At 36.3% G+C, this 12,829-nt stretch overlaps 1 protein-coding gene across 2 annotated transcripts in view; it reads left to right on the top strand.

Moving 5' to 3' along the window:
* The window catches only part of LOC121326989 (fibronectin type III domain-containing protein 3B-like), a 247,757-nt gene extending 235,912 nt beyond the window's left edge, over positions 1-11,845 (top strand). For both annotated transcript variants that reach the window (XM_041270704.1, XM_041270703.1), the window contains one exon: positions 10,475-11,845. In XM_041270704.1, coding sequence (XP_041126638.1) covers positions 10,475-10,786 — 312 coding nt within the window. In that variant the 3' untranslated portion in view covers positions 10,787-11,845. The remainder of the gene's footprint in view (positions 1-10,474) is intronic.
* The last annotated feature ends 984 nt before the right edge of the window (positions 11,846-12,829 follow it).

Genomic DNA, 12,829 nt, shown 5'->3' with positions numbered 1-12,829 from the left:
ACAGGATCAAGATAGAAACCAAAACAGAATCACTTTCCATTGAGTGCAGGAACTGTAAGATTAAATGAATATAAATAAAGGGGTGTACAATGGAGCTGATTTCAACATAGTTGTGTGAATGTCAACATAGTTGTATGAATGTTTGTTGCCATTCCTGGAATGATGGCAACATTGCGAAATAATTAAAAAAAAAAAATACTTATTTGTACTGCGGAGGTACAAAGCATCACAGTCTAACCACAGTCATCAGTGGGGTTTTGCCTATTTTAATGGTAGTTTCAGGTATATATATATCTTATATATATATATATATATATCATATATATATATAATATATAATATTATATATTTATATATATATATATATATATATATTATCTATAGAGTCGACAGATGTGAGGTTCTTGTAATAGCTAGTATCTTCTGGACAGAGGGTCTGACGTGCAAGTGTAAAAAATTTTTACGTAACGCACTCACAGAACGCAAACTGAAAAGACGGCTACCAACCGCAGGTGACTTTTTAGACAGGTAAGACGTTACTTTCGTGGGTGCCTCATGGTCCAGTTGCCAAAGCATTCACAATCCAGTTTACTGTAATGGAAATATAGTAGGATACTGCATCGCAGCTTCAGCCACTTCAGGTTTTACTGCAAGATGAATCTGAGCGAGCATTAATCTTGTAAGGCCTCATGGTCAGTTGTAATTGCTGCTTTAATACTCTGAAGTAATCTGAGAAGAAGGTTAAGGTTTAATTAAATTGTATTGCATCCTTGGCTTTTAATTAATATTTAACAAGTGCAAAGATTATGGCTACAGAAGTTTATCATTTTCTATAAATAAAACTGCCAAGCCTTCTTACAGCTCCAAAAGCATAAATTAAGTTACCGTTTATTGCTTTTCAGTTTCATTGCTTCCAACTTGTATAGAAAAGACATCAAGCCTTTCAAAAATGAAGTGAATAGCTTTTTAATCGAGCTTCTCAATTGAAAGAGGAGGTTTTTGGACTGAATGATTTATGTCTATGTGAACAGGCTAGCTCGTGTGGAGACGTCAGGCCAGGAAATGTAGGACACAGACAGGACTGGTGAATGAATGCGCTGTTGTGCGGTTTACTAATAATAAAGAAAATGTTTGTACAAAACACAACACACTGAACAAACAAACAGTGGACAAACCCCAAACAAGTATCGTGTGGGTCCTCCCACACGAGTAGCAATTGCTTTATTTCTATTATTATTTCTTTCTCCCCTCTCCCATTCTCCATTGCGAACACCCAACCCCGAGTGAGTGATTCGTCCCTCTATATGTACAGCTGTGATCAGTGTAATCATTCACTTGAATACCAAATTGTGCTATCCCCATGCCCATACTAATACACATTTTATCTGAACGTGAAGTGATTGTGCAATCCCTGTGCCTAAATACACATATACATTTTAAATCACTCGTGCTATACAGCCCACCTTATATAAAACATATAATATGCACAGGGGCAGGCCACCCCAACACAGTCTATCAGTAGATTAAATGTTTCTTACTGACAACCAAGAAAATGTGCTATGACGTAGGCTACTTTGAACATCAGACTTTTCAAAGGCATTTGGATCTAGTACTACCTAACAAGGTATTGTGCACCTTTTTGGTCAGCTGTATTTTTCTCAGATCCTGTAAAACACAAGAATCAGATCTGGATTTAAATAAATTGTTTGTACTTCCCAATTCCAGAAGAATTATGTGACACTGACCTATTCAACTTGTTATGGCATTTGGAAATATACAGCAGACAATGGTAAAACAAGGACAATCAAAGCAAATATGAATGCCAGGCTGAGACAGTTACAGAAAGTGCGTACATTTCAGCATTTCAAGACTACTCAGAATGCAAAAATAGGAATACAAAAAAAGGACATTTTAAAAATAATAAATTAAAAAAAATATATATTAGTGTACAACATCTCCGGTTGCAATTGCGAATACATGAAATATGTGCTTGCCAGTATTTGCATGTTCTAACTGCTTTACTGCAAGTAGCCAGCATACTATTGTACACATCAGCCCCTGACGCAGTGCTGTAACAGAGCAATAGAAACCAGGAAGACTGCAAAAGAAATCAAGCACAAAGATTTTTCTTTCATTCCTGAAACCTATGTGGGCATAAGCAAGTTAACCATACCAACTTGTTTAGTCTAGTGTAGTTCCCTTCTCATAAATTCAGCCTGGAATTTTTGATGTTTTCGTGCGACGATGTCTGGTTTAAGAGCCATTATACCCAATGGAACATATCTCACAGATGCAGGGGGCACTGAAATGAAATTCAATCTAGTTTCATCTAGTTTAGTACCCCTCTGTTGAATTTGAATTGTGCATGTATTAAGAGGTGAATCAAGCGTTAGTTATTTGTAGCAACAAGGACAATCAAAATAAGACCCCTCCAAATGGCATTTGAAGCAAAACAACTCTTTATTTTGTCTTATTGTTGTTTTAAAACCCTGAGACATCTTTGCAATTTAAGCAAACGTTCCCAACATTTCCAAATATTTTATTACCAGCTGTTATTTTCACTTATAGCAGCCTAAATACTCCATGTAAAAGAGACTGGCACACCAGAAATTCTGTACATTTTGTTTGTGGACGCTGTTTTTGGCAGGTTTAGTACAGAGCTAAAGCACACATTGAATACATTTGTCAGTGTACTAATCAGTGATGCCAAGGATCATAAAGGGAATGAAGTTAGACATTTTTGCCAGAAAGGATAACAGATTGCTCAAACACTAGTGAAATCATGACTGACAAGCTTGCTTTTAAATTCATAAATAACTGCAGTGGTCAGGAATGTTTTCCTTAATGTCTGACCTTGAATGATATAATAATAGCAACGGGCACACTCAAGGTAGGTGCAGTCTGTAGTATTGCCCATTGGAGAATTAATTTAGGCTTCTAATCTATTAAAAGTGTTTCATTTTAGGTAATATACTGCATTATAGCATTTACTTAAAGTTAATGAGACAGGTTAGTTATGTAAAATTATGCTCCAGACCTTTCCATGTGGTTTGGAAGAAAATACTTCTGGGTGGATTAGGAGGGTTTCAATGAGTGCTAACCAAAGATTTAAAATCCTATTAGAGCAAGCAACCTGGTCACTAGTTCCCTTCTCGTTGTATTGGATATCGTTTATTAAAAAATACAGGTCAAATAAAGAATGTAACTAATCACACTGTTGCCTTTTGAAATAGAGAAAATGGTTAGGTACCAGGTAACAACTTTATTCTACAGAGCTTTATTTAATATGTATGCATAGTGTAAATATAACCACACCCCATCCCCCTTTTTTTTAATGGAAACATGTCGTACATTGTGTTTACGATACTTCAGCAGTGCAAATCCTGTTTGTGACATACCATGTGCAACTTTCTACTACTGTATAACTGAAGGCTATGTCAAGTTATCCTTTATTGGTAAGCTTCTTTGACCAAATAGAGGGAAAAAAGCAAACAGCACGAGGCAGGTTTTTTTTTTTTTTTACGTGACACCATGTATTTATTCAGCGTTTCACAGTATTGCCATTTGACTCCTAAAAAGTGCTACATAGTCAAGTTGTTTTATAAGCAAGGTTATACAAAATAGTGACGTTTCTACAAATAATAAATAATTAAAAAAAAAAAAAAAAAACCTTTGCAATAAATGTATAATTAATGAAGCCCTTTGTTGCATTTGCTTTCATTATCTTCGTTATTGGTCATCAGATAGCTGATTGCTTTAGCCTAGATTTCACTATGTAACACAATTTTTGTTCCTGGGTAGTAAGTGTTATTTCCTAATTGCTTAAGGATTAATAATAATAATAATAATAATAATAATAATAATAATAATAATAATAATGACAGTGTTTTAATCATGTGTGTATTAGTGTATGAAACTGGTTCTGTTGAGTGTATGGGGAAACTGATGGCAGGCGGCGTGGTAGGGTTGAGGGAGAGGGAAAAGGGTAGATAATAGCGACCTCTCACTTCTCAATATAGCAGTACACCACCATTTTTTTTAACATTAATCGTAAAATAAGCAGTGTATTTTGTCTGTGCATCAGCTAGAGTATCAGGGAATTTTCTTTGTAGAGAAAGTATTTGCTTAGCTGCTTGAAAAGTGATAGAAAAATGCCTGAAAGGCTTTGAGTGAAGCATTAGGGGAGTTGTAGTGATGTCTTGGGCATCCTGTTTAAACTTCTTTGGGAATGTCTGGATGTACCAAGTGTTGAAAGGCGATAGTTTAATCAGTTTTCAAGTGTTTAACTTGTACTTAGAGTACTTGGAAACATCTGTAACTGTTCAGAACTAAATAAATTGCTCCCCCTCTTCTCAACATGCTAATTTCATGTTTAAGGGTCTGACTAGAATCCCAATGAGACCTCCTATATTGTATTACCGACAACAGTGTTTGCATTTTGAGTATATATGCTGCTGAACAACAAATCATCTCATTCTATATTGTAGTGAAAGTTGTCTTTAGTTGAAAACCTCCTATTCATTTCATAATGTGATATCATGTGATGTCATTGCCCTGGCCTATCCTTTAATAACTCTTAAAGCTACTATATCTATGCATTTTGAATTTTGAAATGTTCAAGGGTGTGAAGACTTTTTCAAGGCACTGTGTGTGTGTGTGTGTGTGTGTGTGTGTGTGTGTGTGTGTGTGTGTGTGTGTGTATGTATATATATATATATATATATATATATATATATATATATATATATATAGTATTTGCAGAAGTATTCACCCCGCTGCAAACGCTTTAAACATTGTATTATATTATTAATTAAATTTATATAGCGAAAAGTATATATACCAAAATGTTACGGCACTGTACATAAATACATTCTTAGAATACTTGAAATACAAATAATAATAATAATATTATAATTAAGATAACTATAATCTATCATCATCATCATTAAAAAGATAGTAATTTTCTACCGTTAAAACACTAACCCTGAAAAATGCCATTTTATAAAAATGTGTTTTAAGTTTAGACTTAAAAATACCCACAGACCCAGCTTCCCTAACACATGGAGGTAGTGCATTCCATAGTTTAGGGTCTCTAAAAGAAAAAGCCCTCCTGCCTGTATTGATTTTATTGACCCTGCGAACAACGAGCAGCCCCGCTTCCTGTGATCTAAGAGCGCGATTTGGGAGATACGTGGTCAGTATCTCCTGCAAATATCTAGGTGCAGCTCCATTCAAGGCTTTATAGGTAAATAATAAGATTTTAAAATCAGTTCTGTATTGAACAGGGAGCCAGTGCAAGGAGGATAAAACAGGGGTGAGATGCTCATTTTTTTGGTTTAGTCAAAATTCTAGCAGCGGTATTCTGAACAAGCTGTAGGCGAAACACTGCACGTTTTGGGATGCCAGAGAGGAGTATGTTAGACTTTACATGAAGAATCTACACAAACTCTCTGCAATGATAAAGTTAAAACATGTATATATGATAGAAATAAGTACGATTTACAGAGAAAAACAGATTAATCTCAGTTTTGCAGAAGTATTCAACCCCTTTGCTACTGCAGCCCTAAATCAACTCAGGTGCAAATTATTTGTTTCAAAGGTCACAAAATTGGTGAAATGGTTTCAGCCAGTGAGTACTCAAAGTGGTTTAACTTGCAGATAATTTCCCTCAGGTGTAAAAAGACTTTCAAGCTGTAGTTCACATAGTGATCCAACAAAGCAACCATGAAGACCAAGGAGCTTTCGAAACAAGTCAGGGATAAAGTGGTAGAGAGGCACAGAGCAGGAGAAGGGTACAAGACAATTTCAAAGGCGCTGATTATCCCTCTCAGCACAGTGAAGTCCATCATTAAAAAATTGAAGATACATTTTACCACCCAGACAATACCCAGATCAAGTCACCCTCCCAAACTGAGCAGCCAGGCAAGCAGGAAACTGGTTCGGGATGTCACTCTGAAACCAACAATGACCTTGAGTGATCTGCAAAGTTCTGTGTCTGAGTCTGGGAATGAGAATGAGTGTTTACACATAAGTAACTCACTATAATGCCACCCTCGCTTATTGCCCGTTTTTGCTTGTTTTTGCCCATGGCCCTTACCTGGCAGTATAAAGAGGACACTTCTATAAGGAAAACAAGCAATAACAAGATGAATCACTGAGTTTAAGTACTCTATTAAGGTTGCAAGACAAAAAAAAATACGATGTACTTTGGTGTTCTAATCAGTTATTTAGTGAAATTCTAGTGTTTAGATTTTATTTTTATTTTAGTTGAATGTAGGCATTTCCAGAAATCTGATTTAGTATTCTGGTAAACAGATACATTTTATAGACTGTAGTTCTCCACTGGAGTTCATGGAAAAGAACTGAAAAAAAGAACTGAAGTAGCTTTGGAAATGTTAAAAGTTTAATATCCGTTAATAAACTCTAAATAGCACATTCGTAAGTCAAACATTAAGTGAAGGGCAGCAACCAAGCAGAGATAATTTGCAAAAGATTAAAATGCTGTGCCAGAAGGAAAAAAAGTTTGACATTTAAATACTAATGAAATGCTGGGAAATTAAATCTCACCAGAACCATGTATAATTTTAAAAGTAAGGCTGTATGTGAAGTCATTTCCTTCATCTGTGAAAGTGAAACTTGACAGTATATGGCAAAGTTGTTACATTCATGTTGACAGCCCATAACATACACTTTACAGGTAGGACAACAGCTTTCTAATTTAATACATATCTGCGCCTCTCTGCCAGTTAAATTAAATATTCCTTAAAGCTACTGGTTTCCCATAGAAGTGATACAAAAGATTTTAACATATATTTAGTGTTCCGCATTTTAGTTTTATTCCGAATTTTACAAAAAAAATACAGGATTTTAATTTGTTTTAACTGAACCTCGGTTTTACTGATTTATACCTAATTATTAGTCTACTATTCAGTATTTTCTTTACTTAATATTCTATATTTATTAGTAAATACACAATATTTTGATTAAAATGCTGTTTTATTTTGACTCCGACATTGTAATAAGCAGCTCTACACTGTATCCTAGGATACAGCACGTATGTTTAGATCAAATAACATTCAAATATCACACATGATTGATTCTCTGTTGCTTCACAAGCACATTATCCAATGCCAATGGTCAATCAAAGTCTGATAATTGTGGCAAGTGCTGGGCGTAGTAATTAGCTTGATCAAAAACTACTTTGAAATACTTACACGAAAATATAATATTATGAGTGGATAAGGAATGGGGAGATAACATAAATCAGTTTATGAATATTTAAAAGAAAACAATGTTTCGAAGTATAAAAAAAGCAAAATAGCAGAAGTGGGCCAGGTGAGGCAGAGGATGCACAGCGCTGCAAATACTGCTGCATTGAGGTACATGTTTGTGCTGACAGAGTAAACGAGCATTCTATAAGCTAAGCGACACATTAAACTAAAACAAGAAAGTGAAGTGAGAGACAAGCAATCTTTTTATGCGGCATTTACACAAACTTTAATGAGAGCACAGAATGACTGTGTTAAAAAGTTTGTCAGAGCACTGTGCTTTGCTGGACACCCACTGTTTATTGCCTTGGACTGTCCAGTTCTTTCAGTTCTCTTTCAAGGTGAATAACCCTGGCTTGTTTCGTGCCAGTGTCGTGTTCAAAGTACCAGTTAACTTGGGGAAAGTGTGGCTTCGATTTGCACAGATTCTGCCTCATCATACATCCCAGGGACATTAAACTTAATCCAAAACCTACTGCTATACATCATATTCCATGTGTAAAGTTTGTATTCTGGGGGATTTTTTTCCTAGTGTTTCAATTAAAAACACATTTTTACTGTTTTTATCCCTGTTTTAATATATGTCAAACAAACTCCCGGGAAAAATGTGTTAAGACAAAAACTGAAAATGCGGAACACTACATATATTGTACCTGTTTAAATACCTGCCTGCTACAGACAGATGACATACATTTTTTTAACATAATTAATTACACCTGTGGCTGTGCAAACACAGCCACACCCCCACATGTTTCTGGCAGGGACAGAAATTAACCCTTTCCATGCCAACCCTCAACACATTTCTTTCAGCCATGAGTCGTTTTGGATAAGTGTCTACCACCTTAGCACAGCGGGATGGTGCAGTTTTTGCCCATTCTTCTCGGCAGAATAGCTCAAGGTCTTTCAAGTTGGCTGGGGATTGTCTGTGGACTGCAGTCTTCAAGTCTTGCCACAGATTTTCTATAGCATTCAGGTCTGGGCTTTGACTAGGCCACTCGAGGACATTCACTTTCTTCTTGCTGAGCCACTCCATTGTTGCTTTTGCTTTGTGCTTAGGATCATTGTCCTGCTGAAAGGTGAATTTTCTTCCCAGTCCCAGGTCTCTAGCAAACTGGAGCAGGTTTTCTTCCAGGATCTGCCGGTACTTTGCACCATCCATCTTTCCCTCGATCTTCACAAGCCTCCATGTCCCTGCTGTTGCAAAGCATCCCCAAAACATAATGCTGCCATCAGGGTGTTATCAGGGTGATGTGCCATGTTTGGTTTACGCCACACATATCGCTTAGCATTGAGATGAAAAAGTTCCACTTTGGTCTCATCAGACCACAAAACCTTCTCCCACATGTGCTCAGTGGCCCCTAAGTGTTTCTTTGCAAAAGCTATCATATGTCCTTTTTTCAGAAGTGCCTTCCTTCTTGCCACCCTCCGATACAGGCCATGTTTGTGGAGTACTCTTGAAATTGTTGAACAATCAATATTTTCCCCAATCCCAGCCAGAGACCTCTGTAGTTCTTTTAAAGTAATCTTACACCTCACAGTGACCTGCAGTTTCCTTAAGCCACGGTTACTGACTTTGGAGGGACGGCCTGATCGAGGCAGTGTCTTGGTGGTGCCAAACTGTTTTCAGTTTACAATGATGGACCTGACAGTGCCCCAGGGGATAGCCCCCACCCCCCCCAAACTGTACCTTTCAATAATTTTATCCCAGAGTTCTTTTGGCAGCTCCTTGTTCGGCATGTTTTGCCATTTGCTTCAAATTCACTTCATACAACAGAAACCAGCTTAATTTTTCATCCAGGAGTATTCTAATCAGTTGAACTACTGTGATTGGACACAGGTGGGCTCTATTTAACTTATTATGTGCCTTTTTAAGGCAATTTGTTGTACCTGAGCTAATTTAGGTTTGATATGACAAATGGTGTGAAGACTTATGAAATCAAGACTTTTTGTTTTTTTATTTTTAATTAAATTTTGAATATTTCTATAGTTGTTCTTTCACGTTGAAAGTGTAGATGATGTTGTGTAGAACTTCTACTTTTAATGCATTTTGAATTCCAATTTTTAGGCAGCAGAATGTGAAAAACGTTCAAGGGTGTGAAGACTTTTTCAAGGCACTGTGTGAAGTCAGTAACAAAGTAGCAAGTTTATAAAGTCTATTGTAGTATGGTGCACTACTCTATGCAGTAATCTGTCATGGCAGTAGTTCATAAAATATTAAATTTTTTTCACATGGGTCATTTCTCTGTCTTATAACCTCTTATCTTTTGTCCCCTGTAGAATTAAATGGTGACAATGGGTAACCCAGTCTAAATAATATAAAAAGCATGCAAACCTGCACATTAGAAATGGAGGCAAATAAATAAACATTATGCCTTGATTTTCTATAAATTGCGGCTCTCGTATTTCAAATGAAAAATACTTTCCTCACAAATTATGCATGCTTATTTCTGTGAAATGCAATGAAAGCCTTGCATGTGGGGGGCTCTAATCGAGCCAATGTGTGGGTAGGATGGTCTTTGTGCAACTCAGACTGAAAAAGCAAGCATTGTTGAAATAAACACAGAAGAGAACAAAAGACAAAAAAGCCTCATGCCAGCGGCAGGCAGTCTGGCCCTTGAAATTTTACTCCTGGATTTGAATAATGGACAGAGCAATTTCCATTAACTTGTAATTTACCTACAGATGTATGTGTTTATTTAAATATGATGTGGGGGTTCTTAATAAAGTGGTTAGTTAAGCAGTGTTATTTTTTCACCAACACCACCCGGGTTCAAGACAGCTATGTGGACTATTTTCTAGCTGTCTCACCTTTCCTCCATTAGTTAAGGAAAACATCTTTATTAATAATAGTTTTAGAGCACGACCTGGATTGCTGCAGTTCAGTGTTTGCACACGATTCACAATTACAGTATTTTTAAAATGCTTTTCAATCTTCTGTGTATGAAAGACTCGATCCAAGTACAAATTTTAATCCAGACACAGATATTTTTGGTATATGTATATAAATAAACACAAATAAAGTTTGGGTTTTGAACCATTTATTTTATTTGAATACAGTTTTGGATTGGCCTGGCTTGTCATCAGTGAAGAAACAAAAAAAACAACAGATTTATATGGTAGCATTCATTTATGAAAAAAACATTTTTAAAGAAAACATTTTTTTAGGGAGTTTTGTGTGCTTATTTGTTGTTTTATCTCCTTGTCAGGTGTTTAAGGGAGAGGACACCACATTCCAGATCTCAGGCCTTCAATTTAACATGGATTACCGTTTCCGTGTGTGTGTGTGCCGCCACTGTACAGACACCACACAGGAACTGACTGGAGCATTCAGCCCCTCAACCCTCTTCACACTGAGACGTAACGAACTGGCACTGGCTGGAGAGCTGGGGGCAACAGACAACACCAAATCAAAGAGCATGATGCCCACTGATGAACAGTTTGCAGCCATCATTGTAGTTGGCTTCGCAACTCTGTCCATTTTGATTGCCTTTATTTTACAATACTTCTTTATGAAGTAAAACCACAGACATATTTTTAACTAATGCTACTCATTGTAGTCCCAATATGTATTCAGATGTTTCTTCTTTTAAATTCTCTTAAATCCCTCTCTAGTTTTTGTGCTTCACTTACTATTTTTGTTGTTTTCTATGGAGTCAAAGCCTTCTGCCTTTGCTGCACCTTGTTTGGGAAAGAAAAGTCCAATTTTAAAACCCTGAAAAGAAGTTGAATGCAAAAACATTTTAATATTTTTTAAAGCTATAAGAAAAAGAAAAAACGTTGCCTTATTCTTTGTTCACTGTTTATCTGGATTAGCTTTTTTTATGTTTTTTTTTTTTTTCAGCGATATACTGTACATGTAGGAACAGTACCTTTACCTTTAGTTAAATACTTATATTTGTTGTAAAATAATGTTATCCAAAATGTATACCATTCTAAACATTTCAGTCAGGGTTATTGAAATCACAGTATCAAAAGACAAAACAAACTGCAAGTGAAGAATTTAATCAGGACACTTAGGCCACAAATGCCAGCATGAAGCTGCCAAAGCCAACTACAATCCATGCAATGGTCATGGTTGAAGAGATGCTGCTATCCTGTATTTAAAAAAGAGTACAATCAATCACACTATATGTATGTTGTTGTCATTTGTTATCTAATGAATATATGTAGATTATATACAAAGCAACAACAGTTACATATTAACACAAAGAAATGATCAATTTAAACAGAATTCAATGCATTTTATAATGAATTGGTGCTTAAACTTTAAGGTCAGTTGACTTGGTCTGAACTTACAGTAATCTACCGCTACTGTCAATGTAGGAGGCTATATAAAGTCTTCAGTGTAATTCCTTACATTTCTAAAATGCCTGTAAGTATATTATTTTTAAAGCCATACTCTGCCATTAAAAATAAAAGCAGTCACACTACTGTGATTTGGCTGCAGTATAGAATACTATACAGTAATCAGTCACATATCCGCCCGTTACATATCCATCCTAACCGTTTATCTGCCATGATCAATCTCGTTAGCTTATTTTTGAACAGAGAAGATTAGTTCAGAGACTGTAGATCCTACCAAAGTTTTCATACACTGTGTTGTATGTGCTCCGTGTTCTGCCATTGCTGGTAGTGCCATGTGAGCTGTTCAGTGTGTTGATATGTAAATAAATCCAGTTCGTCTGCGGGGCGTATCAACCTCTGTCTCGCTATCCTGCCTGTCACTCAGCAACAAATGAATGCACTCACATGGCAAACAGCTACTCTGTCAGAAGCATTAAGCACCCTGTATCTTTCTAAACAAGGGATGTAGGGGAGCTCTCTAATAAAAGCTGAATCTCAGAACAATAATTGTATGAATATAGTCATTTGTTACAGCTGTGTAGAATGGTATTTAAAACGGGATTAATGTATCCGCCTTTTTACATATCCGCCCTTACTCTGGTCCCACTGCAGTCGGATATGCGACAGATTACTGTAGTTGTTTTCATGTGGAAATTTTGAGCTGAACCCACTGTATCGGTACCTAAAGAATGCCTAACTCACCCAGTCCATCCAAATCCTGCTACAGTCCCGTTGTAATACTTTGTAATCAATAATTTTTGTTCCTGATCACTGTGAGACCAGGCCTTACCTACACTGTCCTTAAAACTGGCATGACTTAATTCTAACATTGGAATAAAACCATTCCTAATCTATGTAGTTAACTACTTTACATGTGTCTGGAATAACCCTCGAGGTACAGTAACAGGCCAAACAGTCTGTTCTCATTGACAAACTTTATATGCCAGAAAAAAAATACATAAACCAAACAGAACAAAAGGCAATGGTAGTGGTCTTTCTAAAAAAAAAAAAAAAAAAAAAAATTCCTGATCCAAAGAATTCCATTCCATTAGATTGAAGGCCTCTTGTTTTTGAAGCTGGGGTCCTATCCTAGCACTAATATGAAAGCCTGTAAAAATGTACCTCAGGGACATGACCTGTGAAGAGGTGAGCTAGTACATATTAGATGGTTTCCAGGATGGTGCTGTAAACACCAGGAGTGTGTATTCTTTTAATGT

Source organism: Polyodon spathula, chromosome 14, assembly GCF_017654505.1.
Source record: "Polyodon spathula isolate WHYD16114869_AA chromosome 14, ASM1765450v1, whole genome shotgun sequence".
Taxonomy (NCBI): domain Eukaryota; kingdom Metazoa; phylum Chordata; class Actinopteri; order Acipenseriformes; family Polyodontidae; genus Polyodon; species Polyodon spathula.
This window is presented reverse-complemented; position numbering and strand designations above follow the sequence as displayed.